This window comes from Crotalus tigris, unplaced genomic scaffold (genome assembly GCF_016545835.1).
Source record: "Crotalus tigris isolate CLP2741 ecotype Arizona unplaced genomic scaffold, ASM1654583v1 scf7180000017975.10810073628:1450386, whole genome shotgun sequence".
Lineage (NCBI taxonomy): Eukaryota > Metazoa > Chordata > Lepidosauria > Squamata > Viperidae > Crotalus > Crotalus tigris.
The window spans coordinates 962,166-983,978 of NW_024096754.1; the positions used below are offsets into that span (position 1 = coordinate 962,166).

Sequence of the window (21,813 nt, forward strand, 5' to 3'; positions counted from 1 at the left end):
AGGTGGCCCTTGACTTACGGGCACAATTCAGCTCCAAAGTTTCCATAGCTGAGCAAGACGGTTTGCCCAGCGAGTTCTGCCCCCCTTTCGCGGCCTTTCTTAACCCCCCCCCCGCTGTTAGGTGAGTCGCTGCAGTTGTTAAGGCCGTGACACGGGTCATTAAGTGAATCGGGCTTCCCCGTGGACTTGGCTTGCCAGAAGGACACAAAACGGGATCACGTGACCTCTGGACACGGCGACTGTCATACATATGAGTCAGTCGCCAGGCATCTGGATTTTGTATTCCCACGTGAGCGGGGGGCATGGTGCAACGGTTGTAAATGTGAAAAAGGGTCATATCACTTTTTTCAGTGCCGTTGTAACTATGCACGGTTTGATGATGATGATGATTAGATAGATAGATAGATAGATAGATAGATAGATAGATAGATAGATAGATAGATAGATAGATATAGATAATTAGATAAGAGGAGAGAGATGGAATAGGTAGGTAGATAGGTAGATACATAGATAGAGATAGATAGGTAGATACATAGATAGAGATAGATAGATAGATAGATAGATAGATAGATAGATAGATAGATAGATAGATAGATAGACAGACAGACAGATAGAGGCAAAGAGATAGATAGAGAGATAGAAATAGGTAGAGATAAGTAGGTAGATAGGTAGGTAGAGGCAGAGAGATAGAGATAGGTAGAGATAGAGATAGATAGATAGATAGATAGATAGATAGATAGATAGATAGAGGCAGAGAGATAGAGATAGGTAGAGATAGGTAGGTAGAGGAGAGAGATGGAATAGATAGGTAGATAGTTGAAACTCAACATTAAGAAAACCAAAATCAGGGCATCCGGCCCTCTCAATTCCCGGCAAATAGATGGGGAAGAAATGGAGGTAGTGACAGATTTTATCTTCCTGGGCTCCAAGATCACCTCAGATGGGGATCGCAGCCAAGAAATTAAAAGACGCTTGCTCCTGGGGAGGAAAGCTATGGCAAATCTAGACAGCATACTGAAAAGCAGAGACATCACCCTGCCAACAAAAGTGCGTATAGCCCAGGCCATGGTTTTCCCAGTTGCAATGTATGGCTGTGAAAGTTGGACCATAAGAAAGGCTGAGTGCCAAAGAATTGAGGCCTTTGAACTATGGTGCTGGAGAAGACTCCTGCGAGTCCCTTGGACTGCAAGGCGTTAAAACCGGTCAGTCCTAGAAGAGATCAACCCCGACTGCTCTTTAGAAGGCCAGATCCTGAAGTTGAAACTCAAGTCCATTGGCCACCTAATGATAAGAAAGGACTCACTGGAGAAGGGCCTAATACTGGGAAAGATTGAGGGCAAGAGAAGAAGGGGACGACAGAGAAGGAGGTGGCTGGATGGAGTCACTGAAGCAGTAGGCGTGAACTTAAATGGACTCCAGAAGATGGTAGAGGACAGGAAGACCTGGAGGAATATTGTCCATGGGGTCGCGATGGGTCGGACACGACTTCGCAATTAACAATAACAATAGGTAGATAGATAGATAATACGTAGATAGATAGACAGACAGACAGACAGACAATAGGTAGACGACAATAGGTAAATTGACAAACTAGATAAATGGATAGATTGAGTGAATGAAGAAATAGATATAGACAATAGATGTTAGATAGATAGCACACATTAAAAATGAAATTTAGTTGCTTGCTCTCAAAGTGTATACGTACATAACACACACTTAATCATACTATATACAACATATGTATAGACCAGTGGTTCTCCACCTCTGGGTCGGGACCCCATTTGGGGTCAAACGACCATTTCACAGGGGTCGCCAAACCACGCTGTCCGCCATTTTTTTCCCTTTTCCCTAGCTGTCCTACTCCCTCTTATTGGTGGCCACACCCACTTGGGGGTCACCACAACATGGGGAACTGTATTATGGGGTCACAGCATTAGAAAGGTTGAGAACCACTGCTATAGACCTTATATATAAGAGTGTTAAATATTAATCACTGTCCATCTTGAACACATAACGGAAGGAGGAAGCTTGAGAGTTCACCCGGTTCATACTGTATGGAACAAAACTACTGTTATTGTTATTGTTGTTATCTACTAAACAAATGGTTGTAAGTCAAGGACTACTTGCAAGAGGGCAGCTGTGCTAAAACCCTGACCTTGGACCCATCCCTCCCTCTCAGCCCAGCCCACCTCACAGGGTTGCTGTTCAGGGGAAACGAGGAGGGAGGCGCGTTGGATCGTTTCGCTGCCTTGAGTTATTTTAAAAAAATAATAAAAGCAGCGAAAAGTGAGCAACTAATTGCTCATAATCTTCCTAACTTCGGAGGGCTTAAGTCAATGGAAGTGGGTTTGTGCCTCAGAATAGAATAGGATAAGATAGGATAGAAGAGAATAGAATAGAAATTAGAAGAGAAGAGAAGAGAAATTAGAATAGAATAGAATAGAATAGAATAGAATAGAATAGAATAGAATAGAATAGAAATTAGAATAGAATAGAATGGAATGAAGAATAGAATAGAATAGAAATTAGAAAAGAAGAAGAGAAATTAGAATAGAATAGAATAGAATAGAATAGAATAGAATAGAATAGAATAGAATAGAATAGAATAGAAAATATGGAATGGAATAGAATAGAAAAAATAGAGTGGAGTGGAATAGAATAGAATTGAAAATAGGGAATAGAATAGAAGATATAGAATAGAGTAGAGTAGAACAGAATAGAATAGATAATATGGAATGGAATAGAATAGAATAGAAACAAACAATAGAAATAGAATAGAATAGAAAATAGGGAATGGAATGGGATGGAAGGGAAGGGAGTAGAATGGAATAGAATAGAATTACAGAATAGAATAGAAACAATAGAATAGAATAGAATAGAATAGAATAGAATGGAGAGGGACTTTAGAGGTCTTCTAGTCCAGCCCCCTGCTCCTGCAGAAGATCACTGACGAAAGCTGCCGTAGGTTTTTTAAAACAGCTCTCCAGAAACATGTACTCGGAGAACTTATTTCCCGTTCTCAGGGCAGTCTGTACCAGCTGTAAAGGAGATTAAAGAGTGTGTACTTTGAACAGCAGGAACTCTGTGTAAAGAGTTACTGATAAATGCAGCAATTGGGGTTTAAGTCAGCCAGATTAGAACAGCAAACTCTGTGGAAGGGCTTGGATAGCTGAACAACTGCGGCCCTTTAGCACTCAAAGAGTCCAGCTGGAGGAAGGCGACACGCTCACTATTAGCATTTCGAGTTCTGCCAGAAGTGTTTGCATTTCCCTCTTAACGTTCAGCTGGGTTAGAAAAAGAAAAAATAGGTAGATACGACTTAACAGCTGAACAACCCATAGAAAGTTACCAGGCTGAGAAAGTTGCTTTTAGCTAAAGCCCTTCCTTGTTTATGCTGTCTCGGCACTAATCCCCGTTCTCTCGTGTGTATATATAAATAAACCTATAGGGATTCATTGTCAAGTAAAGCTGTCAAGAGCGCATTCAACAAAAGGGTGGGTCTGGTGTATGTTAGCAACCAAATTGTGCTGGCTTGTGTATCCAGTGACAGGTAACCTGGGCTCACCCAAACTTCTCTTTGTTGTCAGCCAGGCCCAGACCGTGAAAATATTTGATTCTAAAAAAAGAATCCTGCATGGTTTACTTTTCTCTTTTTAAAAGAAAGTTTATTTGTTTATATAATAATAATAATAATAATAATAATAATAATAATAATAGTAGAGAAGACAGCAACAGACAGTAAGTGCCGCTTATGCAAAGAAGCTGAAGAAACAGTGGACCACCTGGTAAGCTGTTGCAAGAAGATTGCACAGACTGACTACAAGCAGCGGCATGACAAAGTAGCAACAATGGTGCATTGGAAGATCTGCAAAAAATATCATTGCCTGTAAGCAAAAACTGGTGGGATCATAAAATAGAGAAAGTCATAGAAAATGATAAAATTAAACTGCTCTGGGACTTCAGAATTCAAACAGACAAGCACCTGCAACATAACACCCCAGACTTAACAATTGTCGATAAGAAAGACAAAAAAGTCTGGATAGTGGACGTGGCAGGGCCTGGAGACAGCAGAATTTCCAGCTTTATTCTATTCTAACTTTACCCACTGCCAGCAATTCGATCCTTACTTAACTAACTTAGCCTTTCATCCTTCCGAGATGGATAGAATGAGGATCCAGTCTGTTGAGAGCCATAGGCTGACTCTGTAAACTGCTGAGAGAGGGCTGTAAAGCTGTAAAGTCACCGTTCTGTTCTCGTGTTATACTGCATGATGCAAAGTGTATTTGTCTGAAAACCAACGTGTCACAGACTAAGGCAGGGGGGGTCAAATTCAATTTCACTGAGGGCCGCATCAGCATTGTGGTTGCCCTCGGGGGGGGGCAGGTGGGTGGGGCCTACTGGGTGGGTGCGGCCTACTGAGTGGGCATGACCTACTGGGTGGGTGTAGTCAGCTCTGCATCATTTGCGTCAAGGGTGCCTGTGGGGGCCTGGGCAGGAGTGGGGCAGATCTGAGGGTCTCTGGCAGAAGGAGCCGAGGTGGCGCAGCAGTTAGAGTGCAGTACTGCAGGCCACTTTAGCTGACTGTGTTCAGCAGGTCAGCGGTTCAAATCTCACCGGCTCAAGGTTGACTCAGCCTTCCATCCTTCCGGGGTAGGTAAAATGAGGACCCAGATTGTTGGGGGCAATGTAAATATATATACATTGCTTACTGGTGTACACTGCTTAGAGCAGTGGTTCTCAACCTTTCTAATGCCCGACCCCATAATACAGTTCCCCATGTTGTGGTGACCCCCAACCACTTATACATCACCGGGTGCCAGGGGCATGGCCAAAGAAAAGGGAGAAAAAGTGGCGGACAGCCTTGTTTGGTGACCCCCGTGAAATGGTCGTTTGACCCCAAATGGGGTCCCGACCCACAGGTTGAGAACCACTGGCTTAGAGAGTGCTTGCACTTAAAGCGGTATATAAGTCTCATAAATAAATAAATAAAGGGGATGGACCAGGGCAAGTGCCAAGGCAGGGTCCACTGGAAGAGCTTCACTGTTCTCTCAGGCCATATTGGGGGGCGCTGGATGGTGGTGCGGGCTGCCGGGAGCCCTGGACAGCAGAAGTCAAATACCCAGCGTCGCCTTCGAGCACCCGTGCACCAAGCCCATCCCCACTTCGCCAAGGGGGCACCCATCTGCACTTACCTGCCGAAACCCCTCCCCCAGAGCCCATCAAGCCGGATAGGTGAAGTAGGCCAGGGCCATTTGCTGGCCACTTCCAGGCAATGGTGCATTTCTTCATTCCTCACAAAGGGTGACACTTCCCCAACATGCACCCAGGGGACGGAGCCGACGCGGCAGGGGCTGGTTCCTCGCTGTTTCCAGACGGCCTTGTGCAGCTGAATGTGTTTCAGCATAGATGGCCACCACAAAATTGTACATTGGCTCCCGGCCGGCCTGGGCCAGGGCCAAGGCAGCGGGGGCCGTTTCCTCGCTGTTTCCAGGATGGCTTTGCGGGCCACATGAAACCACTTTGTGGGCCGCATCCGGCCCCCGGGCCTTAGGTTTGACATGTCTGGACTAAGGGTAGCTAATGGGGGGAAAAAACGATTGGGTGTGTGCAAACACGGTGAAAAAAAAAGCCCCAAATAGATTTGGGCACTTCACAATCTATTTGGAGGAACTGAGAAATGCCAAGGTACGAATACCGGAAGAAAGGAAGTGGGTAGGTTGAGAAGGAACTTCTGCGGAAAGAAATCTTGTTATCGAGAAGTGGATGAAACAGAAAGGAAATGAACGAATTCTCAAGAAGGGTAGGTGATAAAGAGAGCTGAACGGGGCCGAACGAATGTGGACTTCCGTGACCGGCGTGAAAAAATGCCTACTGCAGTTTGGTTATTTAGCGGAAAGGAATAAACACCGAACCTCAGAAAAGTGGTAGGTGGAGAGGAGGAGGAAAAGGGTGAAGGACTGAGGAACTTGTGGTTGGATGGAGCTAACAAGATCCTGAAAGGAAAAAAAGAGAGAAAAACGAAAGAATAAAAAAAAAAACATAAAAGGCTACACAGGTAGTCCTCGACTTACGATTACAGCTGGAACCAGAATGTCCACGACTAAGCGGCGTTAAGTGAGTCCTGCTGGCTGGGAAGGTCTCGAATGAGGATCACAAGACCCTGGGATGCTGCGAGCATCATGAAATACGTACCGGTTGCTGAGCGCCTGAATTGGTGATGGTGACAGCATCCGAGCGTCGCAGTTTGCAAGCTTGCTAGCCAGCTTCCAACCAGCAAAGTCAGCGGGGAAGCTGTTCTGTTCATTGCTCTGTCCATTGACATGTTGGTAGTAGACAATAAAAAGCTGTTTCTGTAAAAATAATAATAATAATCCCTCTATGTATTAAAGAAGGGGTCTCCAACCTTGCTGACTTTAAGACTGGACGACTTCAACTCCCGGAATGGTGATTAGAATGCAGAATTGCAGTATTGCTCAGAATCAAGATCACGCAAAGTATTAGTACCGCTTTATAAAACCCTAATAAGGCCACACCTGGAATACTGCCGCCAATTTTGGTCCCCATATCACAAAAAAGATGTTGAGAGTTTGGAAAAAAATTCAGAGGAGAGCAATTAAGAGGATCCAAGGCCTGGAGACTAAAACATACGTAGAACAGCTACGGGACTTGGGTCTGGTTAATATAAAGAAAATAAGAAATAGGGGTGACATGATAGCAGTGTCCCAGTATTTGAAGGGCTGCCACAAAGAAGAGGGGGTCACATTATTCTCCAAAGCACCAGAAGGAAGGACGAGGAACAATGGTTGGAAACTGACCAAACAGAGAAGCAAGCTGGAATGAAGGAGAAACTTCCTGAAAGTGAGGACGATTAACCAGTGGAACAGCTTGCCACCAGAAATCGTGGGCACTCCATCCCTGGAGATTTTTAAGAAGAGACTGGATAGTCACTTGTCTGAGATGGTATAGGTTCCCCTGCTTGAGAAGGGGGCTGGACTAGAAGACCTCCAAGGTCCCTTCCAGCTCTATTCTATTCTAACTTTGCCCACGGCCAGCAATTCAATCCTTACTTAACTAACTCAGCCACCCATCCTTCCGAGATTGGTAAAATGAGGACCCAGTTTGTGGAGGGCCATAGGCTGACTTTGTAAACCACTTAGAGAAGGCTGTAAAGCACTGTTAAGCGGTATATAAATCTAAGCGCTATTGCTAGTGCTGTGTTCCCACCGCTCTGGGTTCCCAGAAGCGCCGGTTGGCTTCTGGCCCACCTTGATCTGACTCAGCAGAGCCTATCCTGGGATTCTCAGGGCACATCTGCTAAAAATGTTGTCCGTTTACGAGAATGTTTTTTTTTTTCGTTTTTTTTTTCCATTTTTGGGACACGGATATAAATACCCCCGTTGCTGGAATGTAGCAGATAGATGGCATGCAGGAAGAAATGCGGCCGGACTAGTTCCAGGGAACCAGCTCAATCTGAGTTGCAAAATTCAGACCAAGCTGTGGCTTTTCCCCAAGTGTTATAGTGGGTAATCGTCTTCTTAAAATACACGCATGTTCGTCACAGTCTTAATAAAGATGGCTTTGCATTAGCCCAAACCAGTTACGATTTCCCAAATCTGACCACAGAGAAATGCAAATCTTTTAAAGTATCCGCCACTGTGTATAATAGGACTCCAATTTGTTCCTTTGCTTTTGTTTTGTTTAAATATGTCTTACTGATTTTTAACATAATCGCTTTAATATTTGGTAAAAGAGCGTGTTGTCTGGGTTAGTATTTTAAAAAAAACGATCAGTAACGATTAATTTCTATAATTCTTTGGTCCATATAATACCTTTGCTTGATTTTCTCTTCTTCCTATAATATTTTGCCAACCTTAAATTAACACAGTTCTTATTATTTTGAATAAATGACAATTCAATATAGACAAATATATTAAATATAGACCTATAGACAAACCTGGCTGGAAAATTGTGATTTTTTTTCCCCCCACATTGGGATGGATAATTTGCTCCAGATTAGATTTGGAAGGGTTGAATAAGAGAATCACAAAGCTGGATGGCACTTTTGAGGTCTTCTAGTCCAACCCCTTATCTATCTACCTATCTATCATCTATCTATCCATCTATCAGTCTCTCTGTGTCATCTATATCTGTCTGTCTATCTATCTATATCTATCTATCTGTCTATCTATGTGTCTACCTATCTATCCTCTTTCTATATCTATCTATCATCTATCTATCCATCTGTCAGTCTCTCTGTGTCATCTATATCTATCTATCTATCTGTCTATCTATCTCAGTGGTTCTCAACCTTTCTAATGCCGTGACCCCATAATACAGTTCCCCATGTTGTGGTGACCCCCAAGTGGGTGTGGCCACCAAAAAGAGGGAGTAGGACAGCTAGGGAAAAGGGAACAAAATGGTGGACAGCATGGTTTGGCGACCCCCATGAAATGGTCGTTCGACCTCAAATGGGGTCCCGACCCACAGGTTGAGAACCACTGATCTATCTATCTATCTATATATCTATCTATCTATCTATCTATCTATCTATCTATCTATCTATCTATCTATCTCTATCCTCTCTTTCTATATTTATCTATCTATCTATCTATCTCTATCCTCTCTTTCTATATCTATCTATCTATCTATCTATCTATCTATCTATCTATCTATCTATCTATCCTAACTTAACCACTGCAGCGATTCACTTAACAACTATTTCGAGAAGGGTCGCAAAATGGGGCAAAACTCACTTAACCCCTGCCTCGCTTAGCAGTGGAAAATTTGGGCTCAGTTGTAGGTGTAAGTTGAGGACGATCAGCATTGAAAATAAGACCATTATATATATATATTTTAAAACAAAACAAAACCCAAAAAACAGCCACATCTTTTCTCATTGAAGCTGTTTCTTTTTCGTTACGTTTCCTCCCCTCCTGCTGACATGACTGTAATAGGGAAGAATGCTAAAAGCAAAGGACTTCAAACGGAGCCGAGCAGAACAAATAATTGTCCTCCGTGCTTGGATTTTGGCAAAGCCAAAGCCTTGGAAGCTGAAATGTTTACTTTTTTGCGTCAGTTCTTAAGATCAAGGAAAGAGTGGCCGGGCCAGGCTCACCGAAGGAACACAGAAAGCTGGCCATTCCCTTTGCTGCTGAATTGTTTTAATGGCCTTGGGCGCTGTTGGCAGCTATCTTTCTAAAAACCACCCCTCTTTTTTTTTCCCCCTCTCCCTCTCTCAAAAAAATAGACAAGCCTGTGTGGGGTAGGATCAAAACCCTTAGTAAGTTCCCCAAAACAAGAGAGGTTCTGAACTATCCATTTTTTTTCAAGGTGCAAAATTATAGAGAAACAGCAGCCCCTTCCCAAACCTTCCTTCCTTTTCCTTTTTTCTTTCTTTCTTTCTTTCTTTCTTTCTTTCTTTCTTTCTTTCTCTTTCTTTTTCTTTTCTTTCTTTTTATTTTCTTTCCTTCTCTTTCTTTTTCTTTTCTTTCTTTCTTTCTTTTTTCTTCCTTCCTTCCTTCTTTCTTTTTCTTTCCTTTCTTCCTTCCTTTCTTTTTCTTTTCCTTCTTTCTTTTCTTTTCTTTTTCTTTTCTTTCCTTCCTTCTCTTTCTTTCTCTTTCTCTTTCTTTCTTTCTTTCTTTCTTTCTTTCTTCATAGTTCATACTTAGCATTTTTACTTATTTCTTAGATTTTTTATCCCGCCTTTCTTGCTTTATAAGTAACTCAAGGCGGCGAACGTTCATAATACTTCATCCTCCTCCTCCTCCTATTTAATCCACAACAACAACCCTGTGAGGTAGATTGGGCTGAGAGAGAGGGGACTGGATCAAAATCAACCAGCTGGCCTAAGGCGGGACAGAAATTCCCCGTCTCCCATTGATTGGCTCAAGGTCATCCAACCGGCTTTCCTGCGTAAGGTGGGACTAGAACTAAAACTCACCCTCTCCTGGTGATTGGCCCAAAGTCGCCCATCCAGCTTTCATGACTTGTACAGTACTAGAACTCACCATCTCCTGGTGATTGGTGTAAAGTCACCCAGCCAGCTTTCATGGCTGAGGTAGGACTGGAACTCAGCATCTCCTGGCGATTGGCTCAAAGTCACCCAGTCGGCTTTCATGGCTAAAGCGGAACTAGAACTCACCGTCTCCTGGTGATTGGCCCAAGGTCACCCAGCCGGCTTTCATGGCTGAGGCAGGACTAGAATTCGCCATCTCCTAATTTCTAGGCCACCCCCTTAACCGCTACACCAAAGGTGCATTTTATTTTCACCTCTTTTGTTATAGTAAACTCCGAGCAGCCTGACAAAACGCCTCTCGGCTTTGTTCCTATGCATAAATGCCGATGTGCAGATTCTATCACATCAACTTGCTTTCCACGGCATCCACTGGTTTGACTAATCTAGGTGGAGTTTTTCTCTCCACCACGTTGACTAATCTCCGTTTTTAGAACGGAAAGGAAAAAAATGAGTGTGTCACGCATGCAGTGATCAACCCCCCCCCCCAAGTAAATTCACTGGAAGTTGAACTGGAACGCACTGCCAGGCTGTGGTCAATCTTAAGGAGCGAGGGAAATTTACAATTTTTATACTTCGACAAGGTCTCCTTTCCTTTTTTTGTGCTACGTTCTGAAAGCTCTTCTTTAGTGTGGTTTCATTTGTAACTTGGGAGGGCTCAAATTATATTTTTATAAGAAAGGCTGAAGTTTGGGGAAATGCCACTAAGTGCCTACCTGAACTTGGGAAAGGGGGTTCCTTAGAGAATAGAGAGGAGCAGCAAAGATGATCAAGGGACTGGAGGCTAAAACATACAAAGAACGGTTGCAGGAATTGGGGATGTCTGGTTTAATGAAGAGAAGGACCAGGGGTGACGTGATAGCAGAGTTCCAGTATCTCAGGGGCGGCCCCAAAGAAGAGGGAGTCAAGCTCTTCTCCAAAGCGCCTGAAGGCAGGACAAGAAGCCATGGATGGACACTAATCAAGGAGAGAAGCAACCAAGAACTAAGGAGAAACTTCCTAACAGTGAGAAGAATTAACCAGTGGAACAACCTGCCTCCAGAAGCTGTGAATGCTCCATCACTGGAGCTGTTAAGAAGAGACTGGACAGCATTTGTCTGAAATGGTATAGGGTTTCCTGCCTGAGCAGGGGGCTGGACTAGAAGACCTCCAAGGCCCCTTCCAACTGTTATTCTATCCTATCCTACTCCAAAGCGCCTGAAGGCAGGACAAGAAGCAACGGATGGAAACTAACCAAGGAGAGAAGCAACCTGGAACTAAGGAGAAACTTCCTGACAGTAAGAACAATTAACCAGTGGAACTACCTGCCTCCAGAAGCACTGAATGCTCCAACACTGGAAGTTTTTAAGAATAGACTGGACAGCCATTTATCCGAACTGTTATAGGGTTTCCTGCCTAAGCAGGGGGTTGGACTAGATGTCCTCCAAAGTCCCTTCCAACTTTATTATTATTATTCTTAATTATCCACCCGCATCAGTTTCCTTAAAAGCTGTTCCTTTCATTCATTCATTCATTTGTTTGATTAACTGAGCTGCTTCTAAATATAGGACGGGTTGTTCCTTCAGCCCTGCTGATAAAGGTTGGAGAGAGAGGAGGGAAGATGGACTACGTGGGAACAGGGAAGAGGAAGTAGGTTCTGGAGAGCTAGCTTCCTTGATTTTTGGAAGAGATTGCCTGCCATCCGTCCTTGGGCTTCCTCATTAGGTCTGATGGAGCGTGAACAGAAAAAGCACCCGTCGTTAGTGCAGGTGTAGAAGTTATTCCTCAATTTACAGCCATTCGCTTCGTGACTGTTTGGGGTTACATTAGTGCCGCTGGAAAAAAAGGGACCTTGGATCCTTTTTTTCCCATACTTAAAGGTTATATTCAAGGTGGGAAAATTCTGAGGTGATTTATCTGAGTCTGGTTTTTATATATATTGATGTAGATATATGTTAAGTTTCTAACAGAACACCTTGTCTACCGTTGTGATTACTTTTGCCTTACCGCCCCAATCTACGAGCGTTTTGCAGGCTCAAGTCGCTACTGCAATAAATTACCGTATTTTCCGGCGTATAAGGCGACCCGGCGTATAAGACGACCCCCAACTTCGACGCCGATTTCCATGCCTAGAAAGTCATCTTATCCGCCGGAAACTACCGTAATTTCCGCCGTATAAGACGACTTGGCATATAAGACAATCCCCGACTTCGGCGCTGATTTCCGCGCTTTAGAAAGTCGTATATGCCAGAAAATACGGTATTTCTGTAAATTTAGATTTTGCTGACAAAGAGTTAAAGGGAGACTAGTATAGCTATTTTGAGCTATTTAGGGTATGGCTAGCCGATGAGAGTTAAATAGCTTGAAATAGCTATACTAGTCTCCCTTTAACTCTTTGTCAGCAAAATTTAAATTTACTGATATAGATATAGATATCAAAAACCTGCCATTTTAACAGGAAAGCATAGTCTTTTGATATCCTGCGTTAAGTGCGAGATCCGAAACGGGTCTAGTTCCGAATTCAAGGTTAAGCACCAGAGCGCCCAAAAATCCTTGGCCCGGAATCGTCCTGGGATTGCCATCATATAGGCAGTCCTCACCTTACGGCGAGGAAGCAGTCCAAAATTTCCATCGCTAAGCGAGACGGTGGTTAAGCAAGTTCTGCCCCACGTTACAATAATTTTGTCGTCGTTGCTGTTCACTGCATGCTCATGAGGTTGTTAAGTGAATCTGGCTTCCCGCATTGACTTTGCTCATCGGAAGGTCGCAAAAGGGGATCGCATGATCCCCTTTTGCGACCGTCGTAAATACGAGTCAGTGGCCAAGCGGCAGCATTTTGACCGCAGGGCGTGCTGCAACGGTCGTGAGCGTGAGAATCGGTCGTGTCACCTTTTCCAGTGCCGTTGCATCTTTCCCACGGTCGCTAAACGAGTCGTTATAAGTCGAGGACTGCCCATAGGGTGAGACCCACCTGGGTCTAATTTGGTTGGATATTATGACCTCCTTTATTAAAATGGAAGGAATGCTTGTGCTGTTTTGACAATTTGGTGCTTCTTGGTATACTAAGGCCGTTGGGCGTGGACGAAATGCAGGTAGTCCTCGCTTAAGGACCCCAGTCGGGATGCGACTCCGTTGCTAAGCACATGACTACTACCGCTTTGCTTGTCAGAAGCCAGCTGTGGAAGTTGCAAACGGGGACCCCCCGGGACGCTGCAAACTTTGGAAATACATGCCAGTTGCCAAAATATCCGAATTATGATCACATGACTGTGGGAATTCTGCCACAGCCATAAGTGCGAGGACTGGTCCTAAATCCTTTTCTCAGTGCCGCTGTAACTTCAAACGGTCGCTAAGCAAACGCTCATCATTCAAACTGTGTAACTGCAGTCGGGTTGCGCAGCCGACTGAGGACTAGTTGTATAGTTTTCAAAGTTAACTTTGCTTACTGGTCTCCTTTCCTGCTTGGCTGTTGCCAAGCCACTAAGCTTAGAATCCATCGGTGGTTTGTTTTGGCTTATAAATCATCCCAGTGGTCCGTTCGTTGACTGTTGGGTTATCGCGTTGTCTGGAAGCAGCAAGTCATGATTTAATCCTGTATATAAGTCTCGGCCCTTCCGTTTGACTATCTTTCAATGGCAAAATGAACTAACCTAATCAGAGTTGAGCTAAGCCAGTGTTTCTCAACCTTGACCATTTTAAGGCATGTGGGCTTCAACTCCCAGAATTCCACAGCCAGCATTGCTGGCTGTGGAATTCTGGGAGTTGAAGTCCACATGCCTTAAAATGGTCAAGGTTGAGAACCACTGAGCTAACCTCATCAAACTTGAGCCCAAATTGAGGGATTCTCTGGGGGGGGGGGAAGGGAGGTGGAGATCGATAAAACGAAGTGGATTAAATTATATTATGCAAACACAACACCGCAACTCTTAATTCCTGGCTAAGGGCCAGCATTAATCCTTATCAACTCTCTGGAGGGCTGGATTTGCACAACACCCTGACCTATAAATCTGCCAGTCACTTAGATTTCAGCTGACTCAACCGTGTGAACCCCAGCTGGCGGTCAGGTACAGACAGTCCTGGGCCTACGACCAAAACGGAGCCTCAAGCAAGACGCTTTGCTAAGTACGCCTCGACCCATTTTGTGACCTTTCTTTGCCGCAGATGTTAAGCAAAGCACTGCCCTGGTTCCGTCAGCAACACGGTTGTTAAGTGGATCGAGCTCCCTGGCTGACTTTTGCTAGTCACTAAGGTCACCCAATCACCGCAGATGGGGACTGCAGCCAAGAAATTAAAAGACGCTTGCTCCTGGGGAGGAAAGCTATGGCAAATCTAGACAGCATACTAAAAAGCAGAGACATCACCCTGCCAACAAAAGTGCGTATAGTACAGGCCATGGTTTTTCCAGTTGCAATGTATGGCTGTAAAAGTTGGACCATAAGAAAGGCTGAGCGCCAAAGAATTGAGGCCTTTGAACTATGGTGCTGGAGAAGACTCCTACGAGTCCCTTGGACTGCAAGGCGTTCAAACCGGTCAGTCCTGGAGGAGATCAACCCCAACTGCTCTTTAGAAGGCCAGATCCTGAAGTCGAAACTCAATACTTTGGCCACCTAATGAGAAGGAAGGACTCACTGGAGAAGAGCCTAATGCTGGGAAAGATGGAGGGCAAGAGAAGAAGGGGACGACAGAGAAGGAGGTGGCTGGATGGAGTCATTGAAGCAGGAGGCGTGAACTTAAATGGACTCCAGAAGATGGTAGAGGACAGGAAGACCTGGAGGAACGTTGTCCATGGGGTCGCGATGGGTCGGACACGACTTCGCAATTAACAACAACAAAAGGTCACCCAAAGGGATCGCGCTGCAACTGTCAGAAATTACAAGCCAGTTGCCGAGTGTCTGGATTCGAGTCACGTGACCCCGGGGACGACACGGCGCTTGTAAAAGTGAAAAATGGCCATGTCATCCCCCCCCCCCCGTTCCATTGTAACTTCGAACGGTCACTAAAACGGTTGCAAGTTGGAGATTTACCTGTGTGGCTGTATATTCGTACAACGCGTTCGCCCGTAACTTATTCAAATAATATTCATTTTCTGGATTTTTGGGATATGCCACATAGCATCAGCTGGGTCACATACCCCCCACCCCGTTGAGTCACAAACCAAATTTTCCCTGGAAAAGATTCCCTAAACGGCCACAAAAAACTCTCCCTTAGAAGAATAATTTTAATTATTCCCCCCCCCCATGTAGAGCATCCCTCCCACATTCAGAAGCAATTTCCAGTAATTCACTATGCTTCAGATTAGCCTTCCACATCTGGAGCTCTGCAGATGGAGTGGGGAAAAACTGCTCCGATTGTGGAATGTTTGCTGGTTTTTTGTAAACTTGAGTGCATGTCTAAGCCGGAGCCTGTGTACCTTCCCCTGCCTCTCTCCAAAGCAAAGCCAGGCTGGTCCAGCTGTTGCACATCTGGAAAAACCGTCTTATTTGATGTTGTCTAGTGCTTCCAGCACTTGCTAGACTTTCGTGGGAAATTGCTGCCAGCCTTCAAATAACAGGGCCAAGCACTCAACAGCCCTTTAATGGAGAAACCGGTGCCGCTGTGTGAATCCCTGGGGGGGGGGGAGACTGTGTCCACCTAGGTCAGTGGTTCTCCACCTGTGGGTCGGGACCCCATTTTGGGGTCGAACGACCATTTCACGGGGGTCGCCAAACAACGCAGTCCGCCATTTTTTTCCCCTTTTCCTTAGCTGTGCTACTCCCTTTTATTCTATTGGCTTTTGAAAGCCAATAGAATAGACTCTCTTGAATAGAGTCTAATTCTATTGGCTTTCAAAAGCCAATAGGAATTGTCCAGGCTGTCTCTGCCCTACTGAGCCCGCCAAAAGTCCCATTCTGCAAACGGTGCTGCACCAGTTGAGTAGTCCTCGACTTACGACCGGTTGAGTAGTCCCCGACTTACGACCGGTTGGGGGTTGCAGCATTAAAAAGGTTGAGAACCACTGATCTAGGTGTCTGGAGGGTTTTCGGAGGCCACAATCCGATTAACGGAGCTGGTCCTGGTTTGGCCCGGTCGCAAGGATGAGTTTTGGGGCCAGGTCAGGCTGCCGTTCTCATGTCACACGCATTCTTGCCTCGAAGTAGCACCAGGAAACCCAGTGGAAGGAACTGCCCTGGGGTTTGGAAGGGAATGGACCCTCCCCAATCTAGCAGGAGATGGTCAATAAAGGAGAATATTTGTAGCTCCGGGTTGAAACGACAGGTCCTGGGTGCTCTCTGAGCTGGGCGGTTTTCTTGCAGACGTTTCACGACCCAACTAGGGAACATCATCAGGGCTGGAAGGGAGGGAGGGTTGTGGAGGGGGGGAGGAGAACGACGACGACTGTGGGGTCCTGGGTGCTCTCTGAGCTGGGTGGTTTCCTTGCAGACGTTTCACGACCCAACTAGGGAACATCATCAGTGTTAGATGGGACGGAGGTTTGCTTTCTGTTTACATAGAAGTATGCAAGGAAAACCACTCCCAATAAAAGACAATATTTGTAGCTTGGGATTGAAATGAAGGGAAGGAAGGAAGGAAGGAAGGAAGGAAGGAAGGAAGGAAGGAAGGAAGGAAGGAAGGAAGGAAGGAAGGAAGGAAGGAAGGAAGGAAGGAAGGAAGGAAAAGAGAAGGAGGGTGGAAGGACGGATAGAGATAGAATAAGGAAAGAAAAGGGAGGGAGGGAGGAAGGAAGGAATGAAGGAGAAGAACTGTGGGGTCCACGCTTCTGAGCTTGGTTATTTCCTTGCAGACGTTTCATGACCCAACTAGGTAACATCATCAGGGCTAGAAGGGAGAGGGGGGTTTAGGATAAGGAGAAGAAGGAGAAAAAGGACTCTGTGATCTTAGTTGTTCTCTGAGCTTGCTTGCTTGCTTGCAGACGTTTCATTAGCTAACTAGGTATCATCGGTGCCAGAAGGGAGGGGAGATTGCGGAGTGGAGGAGGACCAGGAGGGGGAGGGAAAGGGCTGAGGGTTCATTGGTGCTCTCTGAACTTGGTTTCCTTGCAGATGTTTAATTACCCAATTAGGTAACATCATCAGTGCTAGAAGGGTGTGGGGAGGAGGAGGAGGAGGAGAACGACAACTGTGAGGTCCTCGGTGTTCTCTCTGCTTGGTTATTTCGTTGTGGATGTTTCGTGACCCAACTAGGTAACATCATCAATGTTAGGAGGGAGTGAAGTTGGCGAGGAGGAGGAGGAGGAGGAGGAGGAAGACTGTGGGGTCCTGGGTGCTCCCTGACCTCGGTGGTTTTGTTGCAGATGTTTCATGACCCAACTAGAGAATCTCGTCAGTGCTCCAAGGGTTTGTGGGGAGAGGGAGGAGAAAGAGGACTGTGGGGTCCCTGGTGCTCTCTGAGCTGGGTGGTTTCCTTGCAGACGTTTCATGACCCAACTAGGAAACATCATCAGGGATAGAAGGGAGTGGGAGAAAGAGGAGGAGGACTGTGGGGTCCTTGGGGCCCTCTCAGCTTGGTTATTTTGTTGCAGACGTTTCATGACCCAACTAGGAAACATCATCAGGATGGGGGGAGGGGTTGTAGAGAAGAGGGGAGGAAGGATTGTGGGGTCCTTGGTTGTTTCCTTGCAGACATTTCATGACCCAACTAGGTAACATCATCAATGCTAGGAGGGAGTGAGGTTTATAGAGAGGAGGAGGACTGTGCGGTCCTGGGTGTTCTCTGAGCTTGCCTGTTTTCTTGCAGACGTTTCATGACCCATCTAGGTGACATCATCAGTGTTGGAAGGGAGTGGGTTGTGGAGGAGGAGATGGGTTGTGGGATCCTGGGTGCTCTCTGAGCTTGGCTTTTTTCTTGCAGACGTTTCATGACCCAGCTAGGTAACATCATCAGGGATAGAAGGGAAGGGGGAATTATGGAGGGGAGGAGGAGGAGTAAGGGAGGGAGGAGGGAGGAGAGAGGGAAAAAAGAGGGAGAAGAGGAGGAGGACTGCGGGGTCCCTGGTGCCCTCGGAGTTGGGGGGTTTCCTTGCAGACGTTTCGTGACCCAACTAGGGAACATCATCAGTGCTAGAAGGGAGGGGGGATTTGTGGAGGACGAGACTCTGGGGCTCCCAGGGGCTCTCTGAGCTGGGCGCTTTCCTTGCATGTCCCAAACTAGCCACCATCCTCAGTGCAGGAGCTGGCCAGTCTTAACCTTTCGCCAGCCCCTTTTCCCAACACGTGTCTCGGAACGGCCACTTCTCCACACCTGCTCGCAAGCTCTCCTGCCCAACCGACAGAGCCCCTGCTGGGAGGGGGGGGGGAAGAGACGGACTCCGAGGCGCATGCGCCGCTCCCCGAAACCCGCCGCTCCCCGTCCCTCCTTCCCTCCCTCCCACCCAGCCAAGGTGCGCGGGCAACCTGAGAAGGGGGCGGAGCCCTCCCGCCCCCGCAGCCAATGGCTCTCCGGCAGCCGAAGCCGCGCCCATGCTGCCCCCTCGCGGCCACGCCCCCGCCCCTTGGAGCGCGGCTCCCGGCGCAGCGGGGCTCAGTCGGCGCGGAGATTACCTGGCGGTGGTCATGCAGCTCTTGCTTTCGCCCCGCCGGGAAGCGCCGGGCATCGGCGCGGGCCAGTAGCCGCTGGATTAACGGGGACGCTGGTGGGGAAGGCGGGGGGCAGCGCTAGCAGCCGGAGGCCATGGTAGCGCACGATGACGCCGGCGGGCTGCTGCCCATTAAGCGGACTATCCGGGTGATCGACGCGCAGAACCAGACCTTCCGCGAACAGGAGGTAAAGCGGGCCGTGCAGATCTTCTCCAGTCCGGGCTTGCAGCCGTCTTGCTGGCTGCCTGCCGCGCGGCGGCTGCTGCCGTCTAAGGTCTGGCGCTCCTGACTCAGCTCGCCCGGGGCTGCAGCCGGACGCGTGGGAAGTTTCGGGCGCGGGGAAGGAAACCCTGGCGCGCTTCGGACGGTCTGGCCAAGCTCGGCTTCCCCAAGGGCCGAATCCCAACCTTTCGAAACGAGCCGCGCTTGCAACCCCCTCGCTTCCCCTTTTGCAAATCACTTTATATATGTGTGTGTATGTATGTATATGTGTGTATATGTGTGTGTGTATATATATATGTCTGTGTATATATATATGTATGTGTGTGTGTGTGTGTGTGTGTATATGTATATATATGTATGTATATGTATGTATGTATATATATATGTATGTATGTATATATATGTATATGTATGTATGTGTGTGTGTGTATATATATATATATATATATATGTATGTATGTATGTATGTATGTATGTATGTATGTATATATATATATGGATATTAAAAATAGAAGCATGATTCCTGGGTGTATACATGGTGAGAATAAAATATGATCACCAGGAAAAGTTAAAACATTAACAATTTTTTAAAACTTTTAATGTTTTTATTTAAAACTTCTGTTTTATATTAAAACTTTTAATGTTTTAACTTTTCCTGGTGAGCACCATCCCCACTTCCAAGGTGACCCCGGCTTGCGACAGGCTGCAGTTTTGGCATGGTGTGGCTTGTGTCAAATGTGGGTCCTTCCCCCCCCCCCCAAAAGGGCTGCCCGGGTGAGAGTTTTTTGTGTTTTTTTTTTTAAAAGTCTTTCCACCTGGGTTTCCCTCCCTTCTCTTTTTTTTTAAAAAAAAATATTTTTAACATTGGCTTTTTTTTAAGTGGGATTGTTAGCTGCAGCTGCTTTGGAAAAGGCTAAAACAAGGAGGATTTTTCCTACCACGTTGCTTTCAAAGGAACTTTGAAGCAAGTGAGCCTTAGTCAGGGGCCTGGGGGGTATGACTTGTTCCCCCTTCCCTGTCCTGCTCATCGTGAATCATCCTTGCAATTAAAATGAAAGGAGTGGGGAAAACCTTTGTTTCCTTGGCTTCCTCTACAAATGAACCAATTCACAAGGAGAGAGTCTTCTTGTAAGTTGGTTTGTTTCTATGGATGAGTGAGAGTTGACCCTTTCGCAGGCTTCGGGTCTCCGAGAAGGCGCCTTATTTATTTTATTTATTCAATGTATTGGCTGCCCTCCTTACCACAGAGTAAACTCTTTAAGTGGCTTACAGGATGAAGAAGAATAAAACAACATAAATAAAATAGAAATATATATATTTTTGCCTTCTCTTTATGATGTCAGCCTGTAAAACTTAATTTTTAAAGCTGTGGGTGTCTTCTCATCGTACATCATCATCCGTGCAATTAAACTGGAAGGGGGAAAAAAAACTTCTTTGTTTCTTGGGCTTCCTCTGCAAATCATGGGGATTTGTTTCTGTATTTAAATTCAAGCATTGATGGCTTGACTTTGTGTAAGTTGGCTTGTTTATATGGACGAATGAGCGCTACCCGTTTTATAGGCTCCGTCTCCAAAAAGGCGCCTTATTTGTATCCATTTGTTTATTAAATTTATTGCCCTCCCCCCCCCTTCTTAACCACAAGGTGGCTTACAGGTATGAAAAAGATAAAACTATCTAAGTTAAAAATATTGCAGAAAATAGAAATGCACAAAAAACAGAAATATAGATTTTTTTTGCCTCCCCTTCAGGATTTAAAAAAAAAAACTTTTTGTAAAGTTGTGGGTGTAAGTTGGCTTGTTTGTATGGACGAATGAGCGCTACCCATTTTATAGGCTCCGTCTCCAAAAAGGCGCCTTATTTGTATCCATTCGTTTATTAAATTTATTGCCCTCCCCCCTCCTCTTCTTAACCCACAAGGTGGCTTACAGGTATGAAAAAGATAAAACTATCTAAGTTAAAACTATTGCAGAAAATAGAAATGCACAAAAAACAGAAATATAGATTTTTTTGCCTCCCCTTCAGGATTTAAAAAAAAAAACTTTTTGTAAAGTTGTGGGTACGTGCCTGGGGTTTTACAACATGTGATGTAATCATTGGGAGTCCCATAAAATGCATCGCCCGGAGGTACTATCTGAAGTCAGAGTCACAAGAACGCCGGAGTCAAAAAAATCTCCCACAAATGACAGCTTGTGTGACACAAGACATCCTGTCCGGAGACGTTTTTGGTTTCCTTATGATTCAGTTCTGCTTTAGAAAGGTGATCCTCCTCCGGGCTTCCCTCTCAGTGTCTTTTTGACGCTGAGGAGGAGAAAACAAACCTTGGGATTTGTCTCAGTAAGTTTCTGCCTTTATTTTTTGCTTTCCGGATGTCAGGGAGAGTCGATCCTCAAGTTGAACAGGTCACCCGGTAAAAGAGAATATTTATATAGCTCAGGGTTGAACCATAAGGGGTCTTTGGCGCTCTCTGAGCTTGCTGCTTTTCTTGCAGACGTTTCGTGACCCAACTAGGTAACATCATCAGTGCTAGAAGGGAGTGGGGTTTGCAGGGAGGAAGAGGACTGTGGGGGTCCTTGATGCTCTCTGAGTCGGGTGGTTTTTTTCCCTGCAGGCGTTTCGTGACCCAACTAAGTAACTAAACAGGTTTTGTTCTGGTTTACGCTGGCGATCCTGAGCAGGGCTACAAAACGAGATTGGAGAAGGATCGTGTATTTTTCTAAAATGTTCTTTGCTGGTTGAGCCTCCGCCTGGATTTCTTGGCGTTCGATCCGAGGCTTCGATGGGCTCTAGTTGCCATTTCTTGAGCTGGTAAAAAGGTGTGTGTGTGTGTGTTTGTCTGTATGTGTGCGTGTGTGTCTAAAATGAGAGAGCCTAGAGAAGTGGCTTTGTTTGGAAAAGTTGGGTGTGAACCAAGAACTTCAGCTTGCAGGTCATTGTAGCATGTAGGAACTAGTTCTCGGATGGAGGATTTGCTCCTAGAGAGACCTTTGTTTTTCTTTTTTTCTTTTCTTTTTTTTTTCTTTTCTTTAT

The 21,813-nt window shown here is 45.7% G+C and overlaps 1 protein-coding gene across 2 annotated transcripts in view; it reads left to right on the forward strand.

The window, feature by feature from the left end:
- NET1 (neuroepithelial cell transforming 1) overlaps nt 1-21,813 on the forward strand; it is an 86,223-nt gene that overhangs the window by 41,365 nt on the left and 23,045 nt on the right. The window contains exon 1 of one of the 2 annotated variants that reach the window (XM_039345756.1): nt 18,519-18,751. The exons of the other annotated variant lie outside the window; for it this stretch is intronic. Coding sequence (XP_039201690.1) covers nt 18,659-18,751 — 93 coding nt within the window. The 5' untranslated portion in view covers nt 18,519-18,658. Of the gene's footprint in view, nt 1-18,518; nt 18,752-21,813 lie in introns of those variants that run through there. 2 annotated transcript variants of the gene reach the window in all.